Consider the following 21,669-nt stretch of genomic DNA (forward strand, 5'->3'; position numbering starts at 1 on the left):
AGAGGAAAATCATCCTGGTTTGGTGTGGTGTTTTTTTGGTTTGGTTTTTTTTTCCTCCACCACTCTGTCTAAAAATCCATTTCTTTTATGAAATTCTCTTCCTAAAGGGCTTTATTCTTCAGTCAGCTAACGGAAATTAGGGGTAAAAATATTTTAATTTGCTTTTCAGTCCTTTGTGATATTCATATTTGTCAGAAGATACTTTCTGATCTCCACTCTGGTAGTTTTTATCTAGTAAACACAAGGATTTGGAAATTGTGTTCCAACCATGATTGAGGGCAAGACTGGTCTGGTGGGAGGTGTCCCTGCCCAGGGTGGGGTGTTGGAACCTGATGAGCTTTAAGGTCTGTTCTAACCCAAACCATTCTGTGAAAGGAGCCATCACAGTGAAATTGAGTTCTCGGGGTCTGCAGTGAATCCCAGAAATGTCTCCTTGTTGTTCAATGATAACATGCAGAGCTGCATAGCATAGGGGAGTGATTTCAGGAGTTTTCATTGTGGATTTTTGTGCTGCCACAGCAAGTTCACATCATTTGTGTTCTTGACCAATAAAGTATTCAACTAGTTCAGTTTGAAATTGTAGTAACTGTTCATGGTGTTTCCATACAGCAAGTAAATTGCTAGCTTAAAGCTATATGTTGTATATACATAAAATAAGTGATGAATGCAGAAGAGTTATTCTTTTCTTCTAAAAAAGAAGTTTCTCTTTTCTTCCGCGGGTATTTCTGATACTTTTTTTTGTTTGTTTCTTAACACGTAATTTTTGTATTCAATTATGTATCAGGGTTTCTTTGGTGTAAATGGGAATGACCTTAATTAAATGAAAAACAAACCCAGAACAACCCCCTCTCCACAGTTGTTTCTATAGGCAATTCTCTATTTATTTGCGTTGTGGAAGGACCTTGAATCTTGGAGCTGCAATTAGGCTTCTATTTGGTCTTGTTATTCTTGCGTACATTACTGGATAGTCACAACAGATATTAACAAAGTCTGATAGGAAACATTATCTTCAAGTGGCTGTGGGAAATGCAGAATGTCAGAGGCAAAGCTGAGAAAGTTGTTGCAAGTCTTCTTCAAACTCAGTGCTGTTCTTAAGCCAATTGTTAATTAGCAGAGTATTTTTATTTCTGTAAGGAACTGAGCAATGAGCACAAAAGTGCGATGCTGTTTGCATCATAGGAGAGGAGTGAGAGCCATGCAGCCCAGGAGAGAGTCAGGTGCTGGAGTTAAATAACCCACTTCATCTGTGGAAAAGCATTGTATAAACCTAAGCAAATGAACGCATCCTCAGCAGAGGAGAATCAGCTCCAGACAGTTCAAACACAGACAATTGAATAACAGCAAAGTAAATGCAGGGCGGTGGAGAAGGCTGTCTGCCTCAACTCAGTAAATTGAAACCAAATAGAACATTTCCTATAGAGATTTTCTACAAACAGTGTCTGTCTCTCTGTTCTTGGGAATCAAAAAAAGCAAATTAAACTTCTCTCCTTGGAGCTGAAACAGACTGCGAGTTCTCCTTTCGATCAGACAGAGTGGATTTTGGTGGAATGATAGCACGCAGTCATTTGAAACAGCCCAGAGAGAATGCCCTTTGGGCAAAAAGAGTGGGTTGGGGTTTTAGTTTTAATTCATTAAGGACAGTCTTTATTAAGAAAGAAGTTGGCAAAGCTCTCTGACTTTGAGATGTGTGAACAATTGGTTGCTATTTAGATATGTTATTCGGTAGGGACTTACAAATTATAATGGGTCCCTGCATGAGCGTGAGGTGAAACTGCAACAGAGGTCGACCTCTGTCTTTTTGGACTTAAATTTGATCTCTTAAGATAAATATGAGGAAAGGGTTCTGAGTCTTTAAAGAAAGTTCTTAGACTGTCATTAATTTAGATTTGCTTTAAATCTGTTTTAGTGATGTGTAAGTAATAAGTTTTTTCACTCCAAATACCTTTTGTACTGAAGAGATACTTACAGGAACGGGTTTTTATACCATAAATACGATATAATCAAGGCGCAATGCCTAGGTTCATGGTACAGCACTCCTTTTAGATACATCTTCTTTCCAATAAAATGAATGATGAGGTTGTGGTTTGTTGTGGCTTTGTTAGGACTGGAGTGCTCCAAGATAAGCCAGGTATTGCTGTTCTGTCTGATTCGTATTTGTACAGGCTTGCTCAGTGTTGTATTAGCATATAAACTGTGGAAAAGATGTAAACACCTCTGTATTTATGTTTATTTTGCTGTCAGTTCACGGCTTTCTAGTTTGGCATATTTGGCCCTTCCAAACTGGTGACATTTGGTTCCATCTCTCTCCCAAAGCGCAGACTGGATTGGCAGAAAGTGAATCCATTATGTGATGCTCAGTGAAGTCAATGGATGTCCTGATGTAAATTTTTTCATAATATCACTTAATTTTGGTTTAAACAAGATCATTAGTGACTGGGAATCCTTGCAGTCAACTATATTGACAGATTCTCAACTCCTAACTTCTTTTTCTCTAGGCAGAACTAGTGAAAGGGAATCTGCAAAGCGTTGGACTCACGCTCCGCCTCGTGCAGTCCAAGGAGGAAGATGCAGGGCACGTTGTTATTGAAACCGTGACTCCAAACTCGCCTGCTGCAGCTGCTGATCTACAGAGAGGAGACAGACTTCTAGCGATTGGCGGTGAGTAATATGTCAGCTTTTAAAATAAGCGTTGCCTTGCAAAAGGAAAGGACGTTTCTGCATACAGTTCAACTGGACTGCCTTTCTTAACAACTACAACTATGCCTGGCACTCAGAATAAAAACTAACATTTGTGTATTTATGGCTACTTAAGATTATCATTCACTTCATTCATCTCCTTGCATGTTTATTTACTCTTTGTTATGTAAAAGCCAAAATAAAGTTGGGTAAACATTTGAATGGAAGTATATTATAAACTACTCTAATAGTGATGCAGTGAGATTCTCTACGGACCAGAACTTAACCAGTGCCTGCAGCTGAAAAGTCCAAACTTATAATCTAAGGTTAGAAATGTTAGCATATAAAGTCAACGTTACTCTATAAAATTACAGCATTAATAACAAGCAGGAAGCTGGAGTGTGTATCCTAGTATAATTTCCAGCTCCTGAAGTGGTATATTTGTAAAACAGAAAGGATCCGTCTGTTACATTTTAATTAAGTTCTGCTGTCACAATTGACTTCCTCTGTTAGTGAGCAACAGTATTGTTACTATAATAATGAAAGATCTAAGCATGTTTGTTGACTTTTTGGGGCCGTTTAGATAGTTATCATGATTAAAATATAACCTTTCTTTTTCTTTTGTAATAGGTGTTAAAATCACATCAACTGTCCAAGTGTTGAAGCTCATTAGACAGGCTGGGGACAGAGTTTTAGTCTTTTATGAAAGGCCAGTTGGGTATAATCAGCACGGTTCATCACTGCAGGATGGATTTGGACAATTGGAAGACTCTGCCTTCTTGACCCAGCCAGAAGATGACCAAGCTAGTATATCAGCCGATGTTGATAACAGAGATTTTGATTCAGAATTTGAGGAACTGGCTTGTGAATTACCCGACCAAAAAGAAGATCTGCCGACTACCGTGAGTCCCAAACGTTCGGTAGTAACGCTTGCTGCTAAACCACTTGGAACTATATCTCCAATTCTGAATCGAAAACTGCATTTAGGAAACTATCAGACAACATCAAAGACGCAACAAAAAGATGGAGCTAAAGTGGCAACACCCAAAACTGTTGAGATTTCAGAATCATCACAGCAATCGGGTAAACAAACACAAGGATCCGGTACAAAGCCTCCTGTGCCACCTCGGCCACAAAGTAAGCCTGTTTTGTCTACTAGCGAGACTCAAAATCTGTTAGAAAGTGGAGGTGTATCCTCTGAGAAACCAGAGAGGCCTCCTCCACCTGCAAATAATGGAGAGAAATGTACAGAGAAGGTAGTAAAAACCAGTGATCAAATAGAAGACCCAACGGTATCAAAAGTAATAGCAGCACCAAAACAAGATACATCTAAAGAGGGACTTCCAGAAAATGCACGTAGTTACAAAGATAGTGGAGATGATCATAAAACATGGGAATCACCAGAAATTCCTTACAAAACCCGGCAAGGCCAATGGCCAAGGACGAGAACATCCTCCTGTCTGTTTGAGGTAGAAAGATACCATAAGTACCTTAATGTTGCACTGTGGTGCAGGGACCCTTTCAAAGCAGGTGGGTTCATCTGCTTAGGATATGCAAGCATAAAACTTGAAGAAATCGCTTTAGATGCTATAGCTACATCCTCAATGGAATATATTGGAACGTTTAAACTGGATCCGCCTGCACCCAAAGCAGCAGTCACTAGAACAGCATTGCGGAACTTGACAACGCACAAGGGATTCAATGAAAAATTTTGTTATGGCGATATAACTTTACACTTCAAATATTTAAAAGAAGGTGAAGTCGATGATTCAGCCTTTCTCTTGGAGAAGGAAAGGGAATGTCACTTGGAAGAAGAAGCTCGTACAGTCCAGAAAGAGGATCCTTATTTGGGACAAATTATTTTTACAGAGAACAAGCATAACTTTCAAGATACTCAGTTTCAGAACCCAACGTGGTGTGATTACTGCAAAAAGAAAGTGTGGACTAAAGCAGCTTCGCAGTGCATGCTCTGTGCTTACGTTTGCCATAAAAAATGTCAAGAAAAATGTCTAAGTGAGACGCCCTTTTGTGTCGGAGCTGAGAAGCGGCTTGATCGAACTGTGGGAGCTTGTAGAGCAGAAGCACAGGAAGCTCCCCAAGCTGCGTCCTCTCGTGTTGATTCAGAATCCAAATCTGTTAACAGAACTACAGGTTTGACCAGGCATATCATCAACACAAGCACTCGCTTGTTAAACCTGCGTCAGGTTCCCAAAACTCGCCTTTCGGAGCAAGGACCAGAGGCGGCAGACCGTTCACCAAAGCACACACCAAACACTTCTGATAATGAAAGTAGCGATACTGAAATCAGTGGGCCAAGCAGTCCTTCCAAACGTGCAGGAGGTACTGGGATAAAGTTGGTCCAAAAAGAGGGCGGTCTGGATGACAGCGTCTTCATTGCGGTGAAGGAGATCGGACGGGATCTCTATAGAAGTTTACCCACAGAGGAGCGTTTGCAGAAATTAGAATTTATGTTGGATAAGCTACAGAACGAGATAGACCAGGAGCTGGAAAACAATAATTCACTTGTTAAAGAAGAGAAGGAGACAACCGATGCAAGGAAAAAAGCCTTGATTTCTGCTGCACTGGCTAAGTCTGGTGAAAGACTGCAGGCCCTTACGCTGCTGATGATCCACTACAGGGCAGGCATCGAGGATCTTGAGTCTTTGGAGAACATGTCAGTAGAGCGGCAATCCAAGCGAGTGACTAAAGATGCAGAGGAATCCAGTCTAGCAGAAGAAATGGATAATGAAGATGTCGGTCTGATGGAGGCTCCAACATGCAACATCATATCGGAAGAACCAGTTGATCCTCCTGATGCAGTAGGCTGATAGTTAGGTATTTAACCTTTGAAGGATTGGACTAAAAGATTACTTTGCACTTAAACACACAAATTAAATTAAAACACTGGTATAACGTACATGTCCTGCTTCTCCACAGTTATTTGCCTGTGTAAGAGTACGGCTAATTATGGTTCTTCTCCAGCTACAGCGCCATCGTTTGGTTAAACTGGCTGGGTGAAACTACAGTTTGGGGTTTATATTGGAAATTTATTTTTAATAACTTATTTTTATTTTTTCTAAGTATGCAACCTTACCATTTCATGTCCATGCGTGGTGTCCTGTGTGTATTATTTGCCCCCCTCTCCCTCCTCTATTATTTTTAATTTGAGCCAGTGTTTTCAACAGGAAGCTGGCAGAAGTTTTGAAACGTTTTGTTTCCATTCTGTGATGAAAACCAAATAAGCTTGTTGCATGCCGAAGCTGACGACTGACACAGAAATCACTGAGGGACCGGGCTTTACGGTGTTAATCATGGTTAATGTGCGTCTTGTAGGTAGTTGTGTCTTTTTTGCCAAACACGCCATGGAAGCAAACAAAAGGTCATTTTGTTTTGTCTGTTATTAATATTTACCACAGTTAACATTGCATATCATTTGTTTTCTATATTTTTAATACAAGAACCTTTCACAGTTCGGATTTAACATGAAACGTAGTAATGCTATGCTAAAAATAGTCCTCCTTAGAACTTTGGGCTATTGTATCGCGGTTGAATAATGATCTGTGTCAAAGGACGTACCAGTATCTCGTAATGATTTAATTGGGAATGTTTGAGATAAGAAGCTGGCTTCCTTAAAAAGCAAAATGACATGTTTTGAGTGTTGTTGTGTTATCTCATAACTAGATAAAGGAGAATTGTTCTTCACAGGAGCTGGAGGTTTAATTTCATTCTATTAAAAAGTATGTGATGATGGTTTAAGTTAAAAAAAAGTAATATTTTGCTGCAGACTTTGTAATTTCCAAAGGCTTAAGGTACAAAATACTTTACAAAATGGCATTTTCTCAATGCTTTTGAGTAATCGTAGAGTGGCAAGTCGTGTTCAGCTTGTCACGCACAGGAGACAGAGCAGAAAGATTGCGTTTGTCAGAAGAATGTCTTATAGTGTGTATAATAGGTTGTGTTTGGGTCAAAAGAAGCGAGTAGAGATGAGGAAGACTTTCAGCCAGCAGCTTCTGAGAAGAACTGTCTGGTCTTGTGCTACGTGTAAACCGTGGAACTTAGCATCACCTGGCTAAGGCTGTTGTTCTTATTTATTTCCTGTAAACGTGTCTTTGTTCCATCTTCTATGTATAGAAATGCCACATCAAATATATCATCTTTATTTTAGGTACTGCATTAGGTACTGGTATCGTTATCACTGGTAGTAGGAAAAAAAAAAAAAAGCCTTTGTGGAAATGGAATTGAATCTGAGATGGTAAAATAACTCATTGAAATCTTCAGGTAATGTACCTCTCCGTTAAATTTGCTACTTGGTTTCTTTTGTGATGGGTAAAACTAAGAAGCAGTGGGTTTCACAGATGGAAAAGCCTACTTGTGCTTCTAAAAAAAACGGATACTTCCACTCATGCAAGTATTGCACTTTTTGTGAGTTCTGGGCAGTTGATACTTAGGTGATGTATGGAAAACACTATCCATGCTAAAATAAGCATGTGACACACTTTTAAAATTAAGCTTCAGCAAATAATCGCACAAAATTAGCTTCCCTTATTGACTAAAAATTATTTAACCTATACTTGCTTGAGATGCCTATTAAGAACTTCCCCACTCCATTCTCTCGGTGGCTTTACCATTGGTGGTGATCTGCAGTCAATCTCCATCAGTGTTTGCTCTTACGGACTATAAAGGGTTTCAGATATATCCCAGTACTTGATTCAAACCCTGATACACATGAAGGAGCTGTGAAAACAATGCAAATACTCATTTAAAAATGCATTCATATGCATTTAAATTGACTCGTGTAACGCAGTGGGTGAGAAAAGCTGAGTATGGTTTTCCTTGTAGAGCATTGCTAATGATGATTGGGAGAGAGAAATTCAACGTAGTGCAATATTTTTAAAGCTGCCGAATGGGAAAGGGCAAAGTAGTTGTGATTAAGTTTAGTGATTAAGAAGGAAAACATAAACTCCCATTTGGCATTAATTACAAAAAGCGGTGAATCTCAAGGGGAAAATTGTAATACTACATTCCTGGTGTAATCTTCGCTTCGTGCTTGACTGTAAATAGCTGAAAATAAAGAATACCACAGAAAACAAGAATATCTTGACTTAATGATATCCAAATAGGTGGCAGCTACACACATTTGCAGAAGATCTGCCTAATATGATTTTGTTGGCTCTTATTTTATCATGAGAATAAGCTTTAATAAAATAGTTTTTGCTAAATTATTAACTTCTTTGCGTTGTGTTAATATTTTTTTGTTTGTACGTTTTTATTGCAGCATCTAAAGCACACTACTTACAGGAAAGATTTTTGGGAGAAAAACACACATTTTGCGTTAACTAAAACTACCACTTGCTGGGTTAATTGGCCTTTTAGGCATTCTTATTCTTGTTTTTATTCTACACAGTTTAATAATAGACATAAATATCTTTCCAAATGGTGATTCCAGTTGATTGTCCACAGGGCTAGAGGATCTTATAAAGTGCTAAGGGCGTTTGTGAGCTTTAAGACCTCCAAGCTCTGCTCAAATAGTATTGCTATTCAATTATTGGCGATAGCAATGACCACCAGAGTTAGGGCAGGGGAAGAGGTTGCACAAGAATACTTCTTCTGACTTGCCCTGTCCTTCAGAAAATCTTAATGCGTAACTAAAGAAACTTTTACTGGTTTACTAATCAGTTTTTTTCCTTATAATTCCTGGCCCTCGGGGTTTTTTTCCCCCCCCTCTCAGATTTGAAATAAAGCATGCGTGGAAGCTTACCACTCCAGGGGAGAACCAAGCCGTGGGAGCAAATGAACCAAGTGACTTTATCGCACTTAAAGTCACATAGAAAATTATACAAAATAGGAAAGAACCCCATATTTTGGTGTGCATTTGCTGTGACCTGAAGTTACTTCCTGACTTGGCAAAGAGAGTTTGTGTTGGATCACTTACTCCTCCACGGTATGAAAATCCAAACTCTGGGGGGACCTTAGAGCAGCTTCCAGTACCTGAAAGGGCTGCAGGAAAGCTGGGAAGGAGCTTTTTAGAAGGGCCTGGAGTGGCAGGGGGAGGGGGAGTGGCTTTAAATTGTAAAGGGGAAGATTTAGATGAGCTCTTCGGAAGAAATTCTCCACGATCAGGGTGGGAAGGCCCTGGCCCAGCTTTCCCAGAGCAGTGGTGGATGCTCCATCCCTGGAGGGGTTCAGCTTGGATGGGGCTTGGAGCTCCTGATCCAGCGGGAGGTGTCCCTGCCCATGGCACAGGGTGGAACTGGATGGGCTTCGAGGTCGTTTTCAACCCAAACCATTCCATGATTCCTCACCCATACTTAATAAATATGGAGGGAATGCCATGGTGCTGCGGCTCCCGGCTTTCTCTATTTCCTCCGCCCGACAGCCACCGGATGGGCTGAGCGTAGAAGCTTTCACAGTTACTGAAACAAGTTGTGTGCGTTTATGAACTGGTGGGAAAATGATGACCTCTCTGAGTTCCAAATGACCTTATAATGAGATGTGCTTTCCACTATGTGTTAGCTTTCCCCCCTGTCTAATACACAGCAAAATACAACAATAGCACGAGGAGGATTCTTTTTTTTATTACTATTATTTTAACTTCATTACAATAGATGATGAGTTCCTCTCAGATAACTTTATTTTAATGGGGTCTGAATGCATTGTTATTGACAAAGCAATACTGGAAATCTGATCCACTCTATGTATCGTATTTTTCTGACCATAGTATATACACTTTACAAAACTCTATGTAAACATCGTCTCTATGCTGTGGTACATAAACCAGCTGCAGTTACAGGAAAGAAGGCACATAAAGATTTGAATTGTACAAACGAAGAGCTACACCACGTCTGAGAAGGGCATGGAGAAGAAAGTGTCCCTGCCCAGGCAGGGGGTGGAACTGGATGATCTGTAAGTTACCTTCCAATCAAAACCTTTCTATGATTCCATATTCAATTTCTGGATGTGTTTACAAATACGTGTAAAATAGTTTTTTGTTTGAACTACTTATCACCTTCTTTTCAGTACAAGCTAAGACTAAATACAGATTTCTTAACCGGTCACTCAAGATGCACCTAAAATAAAGTTGAGATATGTTAAAAAGAGAAGATTCAAAAGACAGAAAAAGTTACCTTATGCTGTTCTTATTCCCTTAAGGGTAAGAAATTAGTGCCCACTCATACCTACTTGTTTACCTGGTGTTTTGGAGGCTTCATAGTGCACAACTGGTTAATTAAAACTTAGTTAAACAGTCCTGACTAATAGCAATATGCTCATCTGTTGAAAATAGTTTCCCCCAACATTCCATGAGCGGTTCAGGAACAGCTCATGTCTCATATATGGCAAAGTTGTGCCTTTTGTTTTATTCTAAAGTCGACCAAAACACTCAGAGTGACGTCTGTGGTCTGAAACGCAGCCTTCAGGGCCTGTCGATGTACTTACGAGGGTACCATTTAAAAGGATGCAAAGTAATAGATTTTCCTTGAGTTTTCCTTTTCTTTTTCCTTCCAATTAGCTAAGAGGGACCCGAGCTCTCGGCAGCTACTTATGACTCCAAACAAAACATGGAATATTTTGTTCATGAGTCTGATTTAAAAAACAAATAGTGAAAATTCACATTTATACAGCTTTATACTACACATTTAATCAAAATATAGTGTGATATTCAATAAAATTAAATACAGAAAATAAAGATTAACACTATACAAATCCTCTATAAAAGCTTTTCCCTCCCAATAAGGCGGTTGGCAGTCTGCGATGGATAATATACCTTTGGTTTGCTCGACCATTTCACTATTAAATGTACAGTACAACTAGAACCTATTTCTGGATGAGATGTTTCACATGAAACACTGCATTTTGTACACCAAAAATACATTATATGGCTTTTCATGTTCATTTTAATCACTTTCATATTCTTCTTCATCGCATATGGGGTAGGACTGGATGTTGTTCTGAGTATACATCTTTGTTTTCACGGGGCAGTTGTGATCCATGAGTATTGCCTGGAAGAAAACAGTGGGAATATGAGCATCAGTGCTTTGCGTCCAGCTGAGCTCTGTGGTTGCCGCCACCCCACAGCCATCCACCAGTCAGGGATCTCTCAAAGGAGAATCCAGGTGGATCTCAATGAGAGTATATCAAGTCCTTAGGTGGGATCTCAGCCCTGGAGACATCACCAACCACTTTCTATTACTGTATTGGAAGCAGTGCTTCCGCCCACATCTTAAGTTCAAATACATCTGCCTCCTCTCCAGTTACAACAATTAACTCTGATTTGGATCGCCATCCATTAAAAGCCAAATGAATGAGCAGGAAGAGTCCTGTTGCCCAAGGCAAGACCCCCTTATGAGCTTTGCTCTTCCCACTTCTTTCCATGGAGCTCCGGAACAGCCTAACCAGTCTCTGCTGGGAACAGCAGCCACAACGTCGCAACTCAACACCCATGGTCACCTAAACTTGGTTGTCATAGTCAAGGACCAATCACAATACTGCATCCTTCAGGGTGAACTTTTCCTAAGAGCCTCACTCACAGCAGTTCTATAACTCGTTTTGTGTCGAGTGTGATTAAGCTTGGGCTTTAATTAATTATGCAAAGAGCACTAAGTAAGGACTCTCCTTTACCTCTTTCCAAACCCAAAAGAAATGACACACCAGTTCAGTGAGAGCAGCCACGCTGGAAATACGAGTCACCTCTGCATTTGCCCAGGGAAGCTGTGGCTGCCCCATCCCTGGAAGGGTTCCAGGCCAGGTTGGATGGGGCTTGGAGCCCCTGAGCCAGTGGGGAGGTGTCCCTGCCTGTGGCAGGGGGTGGGACTGGATGGGCTTTGAGGTCCCTTCCAACCCAAACCATTCTATGATTCAATGATTTAAAGTTATGTTGGGGGATGCAGACACTGTGGAAGGTGTTTAGGCAGTGGGGAGAGATCCCGTCCCTTCAGCACTCACTCTGTTACACCTGAAACCCTGTCAGTGACCAGGAAAGCCCACGATAAATGTCATATCTCTACCAAACAACAGCAGCTTTGCTGTTCCTCAGCCTTAGTCGGGGTGTTAAAAAAAAAATAATAAATCAGTGCGGTCCGCAAAGGTCGGGAGAAGGGATTAACTGGAATCTCTGGGATTCTGCTGTCCAAATATGTGCAAAATGAAAGGTCTTTGGCCTCACGTACGCTGCTGTTTCAGCCAGATTTATTTTTTTGCAGCTTCTGCTCTGCTCCTGCCAGGACAAAGAGCGAGCATCGTTCCCAGCGGGTTCTGCTCCTGCCTCGCAGGGATGTGGGGCTGCAACGCAAGACCACGGCCACGCAAAATTAAATTGCCTTTTCACTCAGATAAACAATTAGCAACTACATTTTATGCCCAAGGATTTTCCAGCCCTGGAGTAACAACAGGGATTATTCTGCCTTCTAATTCCTTTGGGAGCTTCCCACCTTCTCGGTGAACAGAAGAAACCTCGTGAGCAAAACAATGGGTCCCCTCCTGCAGTAAGAGGGCTTTTGAACCCGATTTAGTATCGATTTATAGGAACAGCAAGGCTTGCAACAGCAGAATAGGGGAGCAGATAAAGGACATTACAACTAAAAGCAAATTGAGCTGCAGGAATGGGAAAGGAAGGGAGAGAGGAGAACAGTAGAGATAAGAGGGAAAAAGGAGGAAATGGAATACCAAAACCAAAGCAGGGATTTTCTGGGGGGGTCACAGGCTAAGCAAAAAGTCATCCAGAGGAGTAAAACGTTCCTGCAGACACATTTGTGTGTGTTCTGGGGCAGAACTCCTGGGATAACCAGGAGAACTCCTCAGTCAGGGTCTTGGGGAAGTAGACTTGCATGTATAGAGAGAGAAAATGTGAATGTTGATGAGGGGGAAATGCCTGTTAAAGGCTGTTAATTGCAGTATCGCTACTGACTTGGGTGTCTTAAGCCTCTAATTTTAGGGACGTATCACAACACCTTCACCTGCTCTGGAACTCATCTGGAAGGGACCAGGCAAGCTTTGGCCAAGCACCATTCTCCACCCTGGGGAGCGGTGGCTGCTACAGAAAATCAAGGCATTGGCAAAGCTATGTTAAAAAAAATGGTCAGGATAAGACTTGTGGTACAGACAGGATAAGAAAAGCTGTTACGTTTATAAGGACAGGTGAGCTGTATGGAGAAAGAAGGAGGAGGAAAAAACATGGTGCAAAATATACTGCAGAAGAGCATGGAAAAAAATAGATTGAGGCACATAAAGGAATAAGGCAGAACAGTCAGGCACTTAAACGAACACAAAAATGCCTTTTATACCGGCTCCACCTCAGCGTATGCTGTTGCAGGCAAATGAACATCCACTGGACGCTCTTTGTTTCACGATATCGAATATGGGACTTAACTAAAAAAGTTAAACGTAACTAATAAAAAGCGTTCCTTTCTACAACTTGCAATTAGAAAGAAGCGTAGAATCATAGAATCCCTGGGTTGGAAGAGACCTTTGAGATCACCAAGCCTGACCGTACCCATTCACTACTAAATCATATGCCTAAGAAGGGAAACCTCATTCCATAGATGATGTATGGGGCTGAAATAAACTGTGCTGGTCCCGTATCTGGGAAGGCAGAGGCAAAAATGCAGAAATAAATTCTCATGTGTTTCACTGAAAACAAAACAAACACAAAACCCAAAATATCAGAACCCAAAAGCAAACCCAAACACGTTCTGCTTACCATTTTCTCCTCTTTGGCAGGTGGGCTTCGAAGGAAAAAACATAGAGGAGCGAAGAGGATATCCACGATCCCTATAATTGTCATGAGCCACGGAAATCCAATGGCCTTTGCGATGGCACCACCAGCAGAGGGACCTTGTGTAAATGAAAAGAGCCTTTCTGAAGATCACTCAAGAATAACGTTTGAGGAAGTCACTTTAAACAATAGTCATTTCCTATACAAAACTCCCATTTCACAAATTGATTTGAAGAACGTAAAGAAATGCTTGTAATTATACTATAAACCTTTCCTGGCTTCATAAGCCACATTAACTGAAGAAGTTAGAGATGCTCCCTGGGCATCTGTATCAGGCACTCAGGGAGGCAGAGGGTCAGCGGAGAGTTATTCCTTCAGAGACGATTAAGGGCACAGCAGTGATGTTAGTTTGAAGTGTTCCAAGGCCTCTTTCCTAGGAATATCCTACTTCAGTTCAGTACCTGACACCTTCGAGCCTCTTACAGGTAATGACGCTGAGCACAGCGTCGCATCGAGGAGGGGGACAGATGCCAAAACACAATCAGAATCATAGAAACATAGAATAGTTTGGGTTGGAAGGGACCTTAAAGCCCATCCAGTTCCAACCTTCCCTGCCATGGGCAGGGATACCTCCCACTTGGATACCTCCAAGCCCCATCCAACCTGGCCTTGAACACCTCCAGGGATGGGGCAGCCACCACTGCTCTGGGCACCCTGGGCCAGGGCCTCCCCACTCACAGCAAAACATTCCTTCCTAAGATCTCATCTCAATCTCCCATCTTTCACCTCAGAACCATTCTCCCGCATCCTGACTCTGCTTTCCCTGATCCAGAGCCCCTCCCCAGCTTTCCTGGAGAAGCTTTCAGCACTGGAAGCTGCTCTAAGGTCTTCCTGGAGCCTTCTCTTCTCCAGGCTGAACAGCCCCAACTCTCTCAGCCTCTGCACATACAGGAGGTGTTACAGCCCTTGAATCATCTTCATGGCATCTTCTAGATTTGGTCTAACAGATCCGTGTCCTTCCTGCGCTGAGGACTCCAGAAATTAACGCGGGGCTCCAGGCAAGGTCTCACCAGAACAGAGCAGAGGGGCAGAATCCCCTCCACCACCCTGCAGACCACACCTCTTGAAGCAGCCCTGGACATGTTCAGCTTTCTGGGCTGTGAGAGCACATGGCCAGCTTGTGTCGAGCTTCTTATCCACCGGCACCAGAACTCCCCACATCTTTTCCCTTCAGAAATCTGCTTCTGATTTCTTGTAGAAAATAACCACCCCAGCTCATAAAGCCTGCAAATACCACCAGGATTCACACCTTCCATCGTAGCATAATTCTCTTATCAGTTGAGTGCCTTTCAGGCAGGGAAAGGCCGGACTTACCTACAGCAAAGCCCATGCAAAGGGCAACATCAGCTATTGCATAGACGCTGCCGTAGACCGACACATGACGCAGATCTACGAGGTAACCCATAATTGGCATCATGGAGGAGTCCACCATTCCTGATTGTGAGGAAAGGAAATGCATTTCAGGAAAATACTGTCATTTTTTTTTTGGTTTTTCATATCTTGGCCAATCATGTGCCGAAAAGGGATGCAAAAACAACTAAATGGATATTATTCTTAAGTAAACAAAAGATTAGTCTTAAATTTGACTCTCTTATCTGTGCTCAAGATCTTTGCTCTGTCTGAGGTCACACACGGGTGTGTATAGACGTGTGTGTGTGACACTTCACAGAATCATAGAATGGTTCGGTTGGAAGGGACCTTAAAGCCCACCCTGCCATGGGCAGGGACACCTCCCATAGGATCAGGTTCCTCAAAGCCCCATCCAACCTGGGCTTGAACACCTCCAGGGATGGGGCAGCCATGCCTTCTCTGGAAAACCTTTTCCATTGCCTCTCCACCCTCACAGAAGAAGATTTCTCCCTAAGATTTCATCTCAATCTCCCCTATTTCAGCATAAAACCATTCCTCCTCATCCTATCCCTGCACTCCCTGATCAAGAGCCCCTCCTCAGCTTTCCCGGAGCCCCTTCAGGTATTGGAACCCTTTATGAGGTTCCCCCCAGAGCCTTCTCTTGTCCAGGCTAAACAACCCTCAGTTTCTCAGCCTGTCCTCACACAGGAGGTGCTCCAGCCCTCAGATCATCTTTGTGGCCTCCTCTGAGATAGAGAGACTCAAGCTTAGAGCATATCAACGGCTGCTCAGTAACTGTCCACGCAAAGGCTCCTATCTCACGTTACCAGCCAAGTGCCTTTCATTTAGGAGAAAGGTCTTGCTACGAATTTAGATGTCTAAAAGATTGCATTAGACTCCAGTCAATCAAAATCATTACAGTGGATTTTACCTGCCTTTTGAGCCAAACTTTCATTGCTAGCAAGAAACCGCACGATACAGCCGATAACAGTGCTGAGACACCGGGGATTCGTAGTTGTGCCTTTAGCTTCTTTCCTACCTACACATCCCACGTGTGCAAAGATGCCCCAGAACGTTTGCTGAACAGCCGAGCACTGAAAATCCAAGCCATGACCCCCTCTCCTTACGCTGACTGCAAGGTCTAGCGTAAGCAAAGCTCACGTGTATTACTTGACAAAGAGGACATGCACGTGGGCTCGGGAATTCCTAATGGTGAACAAAAAATTAAGCCCGTTTATTCATTTATTTTTTCCTATGAACAACAGGAAAGATCTGGCTTTGGCCAGGGCGTTGCTTTATGTCTGAAAATACAGTATAAACTCATGGACAGTTTGAATGATCTGTTTAGGTCATTTGGGGCAATTCTGGACAGGTTTTAGAATCCAGCTTGTCTGACAGCAGCCTCGTTCAAACTGCCCGAGCAACATCCTTTCATCCTCCTTGCTTTCCCTACCAGCGTGGGCCACAGCTCAAACCTCACTGCTGTAAGATCAGAAAAGCGATAAAACTCGTTTCCCATGTAACTTCATCTCAAATCCCTCTTACAGGCTGATTTGTCTTACCAATGGCAAGCCCAACTCCAAAATTTGGTGCTATGAGGCCGTAGATGTTTTTGGCAAATGGCACCTGAAAAGGAAATTTCAGGCAGTTAATTAAAGTCACACTGCACAGGCTAACGAGGTTGGTTTTCTGTTTCTAAGATAAAGTCTCAGAGCAGCTATGGCACACAGAAATGGGCCGGTAGAGTCTAATCCTTATTCTGGGCTATGATTTCGGACAACTGTGCCATTAAACCACTGACACTGTTATGAGCAAGAATAAATTAATGAGTGACAGCTCAAATAAGGCTCCTTCTCCTCCTCCTCCTCCTTTCAAAGCCATTCTTCCTTCAAAATAACTACAGCACTGAAGTTTGAAAGCATTCAAAAGTGTGATCTGGAGGCTATTAACCACACGTTGTTTAACAACGCATCATAAAGCAGAAACTCCAGCAAAATCTCACAGGGGAAGCACATATTTGAAGATGAACACAAGAACATTCATATGGTTTGAAAGTTCCATGATCTACTTACGCATAAAATACTTATTCCCACGATTAGCATCCCAAGTAAAGCACAAAGCCACCTATTAAGGGAGAAACATCACTCAGAGATTGGCGATACTGAGATTTTAGAGCTCTTCTTGAACATTTCAGAGTCTGAAGTGCCAAGTTACACAACCAAAATAGCAATGTGTTCAAAAGAAGATATTTTACTACTACAGAACAAACTTTAATAATGTCCACCAATAAATCGCTCTGGAAAACACTGTAAATGGCACACGAACAGCTTAGAAGATTATTAGTGTTTATAAATTAACCATACCTGCCCATTTTGTGCGCAAGTATCCCAAAAAGATTAGTCCCGATAAGATAAGAGATACTGGCTGGAAGAAAAGCAATGCCTGAAAAACATGAATGAGGCATTTTATCAGCAAGGATTCCAGTGAAGCGTTAGGAGAAACTAATAAATTCCAGACACTGCAATTTCTATTTGAACGCATCTCATAGACTCTTTGTACATAGCTCAAAAAATCAAATATCCGGTGTGCTGCAGCTTTTTAATGAAATCTAAGGAGTTCATCTATGAAACTCAGGAGCGATGCCATGCCTTTGATGAGAGTTTTTCAGCATCAGCTGTAAGAAGTGATATAGACAGGCAGCGGAACAACAGAGCAAAAAGTATACTCATCGAATCCCTAGGATGGAGGAGACCTTTGAGATTATCGAGTCCAACTGTACCCATCCACTACTACACCAGATCCCTAAGCACTTCATCTACCCATTATTCTAAATCCCTCCAGGGACGGGGACTCAACCACCTCCCCAAGCAACCGTTCCAGTGCTCGATAACCCTTTCCATGAAGAAGTTCTTTCCAACGTCCAGTCTGAATCTCCCCTGGCACAGCTTGAGGCCATTCCCTCTCATCCTATCACCTGTCACCCGGGAGAAGAGACCAACACCCACCCCTCAACAACCTCTCTGCTCACTACAATAAGCTCTAAGATAGATCAAGGAAAGCTCTTTCTTAGTTGCACGGCTCAGCACACGCAGCAAGCCCAGACTGGTCAGGGGTTGGAGAATCCCTCCTGGGAGGAGGGGACAGCAGGGATACCGCTGTGGCTTTTCAAGTCATGGTCCCCCACCCACCTATGGATGCTGTGAGGCCTCACGTTACAGCAGAAATATTACCGCAGTGACCGAAGCCAAGTGTATATCAGCAATGTAAAGGGGAGGAAACATTGCAACCATACATTTGAAATTATTTAGTTGATATATTTACAGTAAAAGTTCATTTAAAATAAAACAACAAACAGTTACTGATTTAAATTAAAAAAAAACCAAACCATAATTATCAGCAATAAGTTGCAGATGAGGACACCCAATTGAATCCCTTCTGATCCCAGACTCTCTCACCTCCCCAAATCCACTCAAAACCAACTTGTTGGGACCACCGATGTTTTCTAATCCCGAGGTTTCCACAGCAGCAGTGATGCTTGGAGTACCTGCAGGCTACGTGGTGCCCAGAAGTATCTCTGGTTCCAAAGCCTCTCCACACATGGAAGTCACAGGGCAGGACCCAGCCAGGGGGAAAACGTCAAAGGAAGAAATGCTAAGGGAAGAGCACAGCATGCCATTGCCTCGGCTGTCTGGAGAGCAGCAGGGAGGACGACGCAAGCGTGTGAGAGGGTAGGGACTGCCCTCAAGGAGAAGACCATATGATAAGGCCACATCTTGAATCCCGGGGCTGAACCTTGAATCCTGTGTTCAGTTTTGGGTCCCTCATTACAAGGAAGATGTTGAGGTGCTTGAGCTCATCCAGAAAAGGACAATGGAGCTGGGGAAGGGGGTGGAGAATCCGTGTTATGAGGAGCAGCTGAGGGAACTGGGATTGTTTAGTCTGGAGAAGAGGGGACCGAGGGGAGACCTTATTGCTCTGTGCAGCTTCCTGACAGGAGGTTGTAGGGAGGTGGCTGTTATGTCTCTTTTCCCAAGTAAAAAGGGATGAGAGAAAATGGCCTCAACTTGCACCAGGGTGGGAGTTAGATTGGACATTAGGAAAAACATCTTTACTGAAAGAGTGGTGAAGCTTTGGAAGAGGCTGCCCAGGGCAGTGGTGGAGTCTCCATCCCTGGAGGTTTTAAAAAAACCCCACGCAGATGTGGCACTTTGTGACATATTTTAGTAGGCACGGTGAACTGAATGATCTTAGAGGTCTTTTCCAACCTTAGTGATTCCATGCTTCTAAAAATATCTCGGAGGCAGCGGAATAGGGCAGCTCTGCTTGATGGTGGATCTTTGTGAAATATGAACGCTGAACGGTTCATGCGTCTTGGACAAAATCAGGCACAGGCTTTTTCAGATATTCCTGTTAAATTTCTCATCTTAATATCAAAAACAAAACTGGTAACGCAGACAAAACTGGGCAAGTCTGACAAATAAGCACAGGCCACAACAAGCTTTCAGTTTGATGACTGTTAAATCAGGTAATTCAGATTTAGCCAGCAGCCAAGACATTAGGGGACACAATCAAACCATTCCCTTTATGTGTATATGGTCCTCATCTTTCACCAAGGCAACATAGACTTTTCTCATTTCCTGCCTATCCATCTTCCTTCCTATCGCTCTGATATTCATAAGAAAGAGAAAAAACAATCAGGAGGTAATTTTTAGCACAGCAATATCCTGTGATTAAAATCCTTGTGGGTGACAATGGTGATGCTGCAGAAACATTTTCACCTGTGTAACCACAGCTGTTTTGCTACTGCTTGGAGGGGGTCTGTTTATACCGAATGTTCACACAGAACAGATCTTCAAGCAGTAAAAAACCAAAATACTATAAAGCCTCATTAAATCAGACTCGCAGGTTAGCGCGTAAGCTGTGGTATAGGGAAGCAGAACCTTAATTTTCTAAATAAGCTTTATGCACAGTAACGTTAATTGATCAAACCAAAGATGTTTTACTTTCTCCAGATTGTGCTTCAAACAGCTGGATCTCCAAACGGCATAAGATACTAATTTGCTTAAAACCCTGCAGTTCAAGATATAATTTAAGAGGCTTAAAAACTTTAATTAATGCTGTCTAATCAGACAAAGCGTAATGGAGCCAATTATGTATATCATTAAGGGGTAAAATTAGTCTTAATTTAAAATGGATATTTTCCTTCTAGGAACCTCTATTCAACTAAGGGATTTGTAAATCTCATTTCCGTTGCACCAGTGACAGGAAACTCCGGCAAGGGAGGCAGATAAGCAATCTTTTTCTTCACGAGGTTTAAAATATCAAAGTTTGCGTGTTAATTTTGCTGTATTTCAGGGTAGAACTCATCATCACGTTCAACAGGACAGCAGCACATTACAGACTGCTGGTGAAGGCCACCCTGGGGCTGGGTTTGCATTAGTAAGAACTAAGGTTTGTGTTTTCTCTATGGTGTAGGGACCTCTGCATTAAGATAGAGTAGGGATAGTTGTTGGACGTCTGCTGAACATTGTTTCCATGAAGTTCTCTTTCTGTCATAGGGTCAAAACAACGCCACGCAGCGCTGCAGCCTAAGGAGGAGCAGCTGGAAAGCTGCCTGGTGGAAACAGGTTGACAGTGGCTTAACATGAGCCAGCAGTGGCCCAGGTGGGCAATAAGGCCACCAGCATGGTGGCTCGGACCTGCCACGGTGGGGCCAGCAGGAGCAGGGAAGGGACCGTCGCCCTGTACTGAGCACTGGTGAGGCTGCACCTCAAATCCTGGGTTCATTCTGGGGCCCTTCATTACAAGAAGGACATTGAGGGGCTGGAGCACATCCAGAGAAGGGGAATGGAGCTGGGGAAGAGTCTGGAGCACAGAAGTTATGGGAGCAGCTGAAGGACCTGAGGGTGTTTAGCCGGGAAAAGAGGAGGCTGAGGGGAGACCTCATCAGCCTCTGCAGCTCCCTGAAAGGAGGTTGTGGCAAGGCCGGTGTTGGTCTCTTCTCCCAAGTGATAAGCGATGGGAGGAGGGGAAATGGCCTCGAGTTGCACCAGGGGAGGTTTAGATTGGATATCAGGAAAAGCGTCTTCACTTAACGAGCGGTGAAGCCCTGGAGGAGGCTGCCCAGGGGAGTGTTGGAGCCCTCATCCCTGCAGGTGTTCAAAAAGCATGTAGGAATGGTGGTGTTGGGCTGATGATTGGACTTCATGATCCTTTCCCACCTTAATGATTCTGTAATCTTTTTTCTTTCAAGTGCCATAGATTAATACTAAAAATAACCTGATAAAAATGACAACACAGAACACTCTTTAAGATGATCGAGCTGTTGCGTTTGTAACAATAACCCTTTCCTACAAACTATTACAACTGTAAATATTGCTGAGACTGACAGAGATGACTGGTACACGGTGTAGTACCTCCCACACACATTCTGACTCACTGGAAGTCAGTCCTTTTTCCCTCTCCTCCCCTTGTTCATCTCAAAGAGAAAACAACTGCCCCAGTTTTTCCCTCTAGTTTAACCTGATACTCGGGACAAATTCCCAGTCTGCCTGTGGATGCTGGTTTCCCAAGACTGTGTTATAAGGCGGTCCAAGTTGGGGCTCTCCCACTGCTTTCAGTTGGATGGGATGACTAAGTAACCACTGAAAGAGTGTCAATTTTGTTGGATTTGAGAGGAAAATGCTCCTCGTGTTCTTGTGGCTACATTTTAAGTCCATCCCTCTCCCATGCATTGCCAGGAGCAGCCCTGGCAGGAGTACGCGTTGGCACGGGTATGCTCAGCACCAAACCTAGCGCAGCTGCAGATTTCTGAGGCTGCCCACTCCTGGCAATTAAAACTTGGAACTGCAGAAGGATTCCCTCTGGGAAGAAAC

General features: G+C 42.8%; 2 protein-coding genes across 2 annotated transcripts in view; one reads left to right on the forward strand and one right to left on the reverse strand.

The window, feature by feature from the left end:
• PDZD8 (PDZ domain containing 8) overlaps positions 1-7,879 on the forward strand; it is a 54,763-nt gene extending 46,884 nt beyond the window's left edge. The window contains exons 4-5 of the mRNA XM_009570591.2: positions 2,496-2,658; positions 3,307-7,879. Of these exons, the coding sequence (XP_009568886.2) occupies positions 2,496-2,658; positions 3,307-5,504 (2,361 nt within the window). The 3' untranslated portion in view covers positions 5,505-7,879. The remainder of the gene's footprint in view (positions 1-2,495; positions 2,659-3,306) is intronic.
• Positions 7,880-9,221: 1,342 nt separating this feature from the next.
• SLC18A2 (solute carrier family 18 member A2) overlaps positions 9,222-21,669 on the reverse strand; it is a 31,394-nt gene continuing 18,946 nt past the window's right edge. The window contains exons 10-15 of the mRNA XM_009570565.2: positions 17,158-17,236; positions 16,867-16,918; positions 16,357-16,420; positions 14,759-14,878; positions 13,370-13,503; positions 9,222-10,673 (exon numbers count right to left, since the gene is read on the reverse strand). Of these exons, the coding sequence (XP_009568860.2) occupies positions 10,569-10,673; positions 13,370-13,503; positions 14,759-14,878; positions 16,357-16,420; positions 16,867-16,918; positions 17,158-17,236 (554 nt within the window). The 3' untranslated portion in view covers positions 9,222-10,568. The remainder of the gene's footprint in view (positions 10,674-13,369; positions 13,504-14,758; positions 14,879-16,356; positions 16,421-16,866; positions 16,919-17,157; positions 17,237-21,669) is intronic.

The sequence above is a fragment of the Cuculus canorus genome, chromosome 7 (assembly GCF_017976375.1).
Source record: "Cuculus canorus isolate bCucCan1 chromosome 7, bCucCan1.pri, whole genome shotgun sequence".
Taxonomy (NCBI): domain Eukaryota; kingdom Metazoa; phylum Chordata; class Aves; order Cuculiformes; family Cuculidae; genus Cuculus; species Cuculus canorus.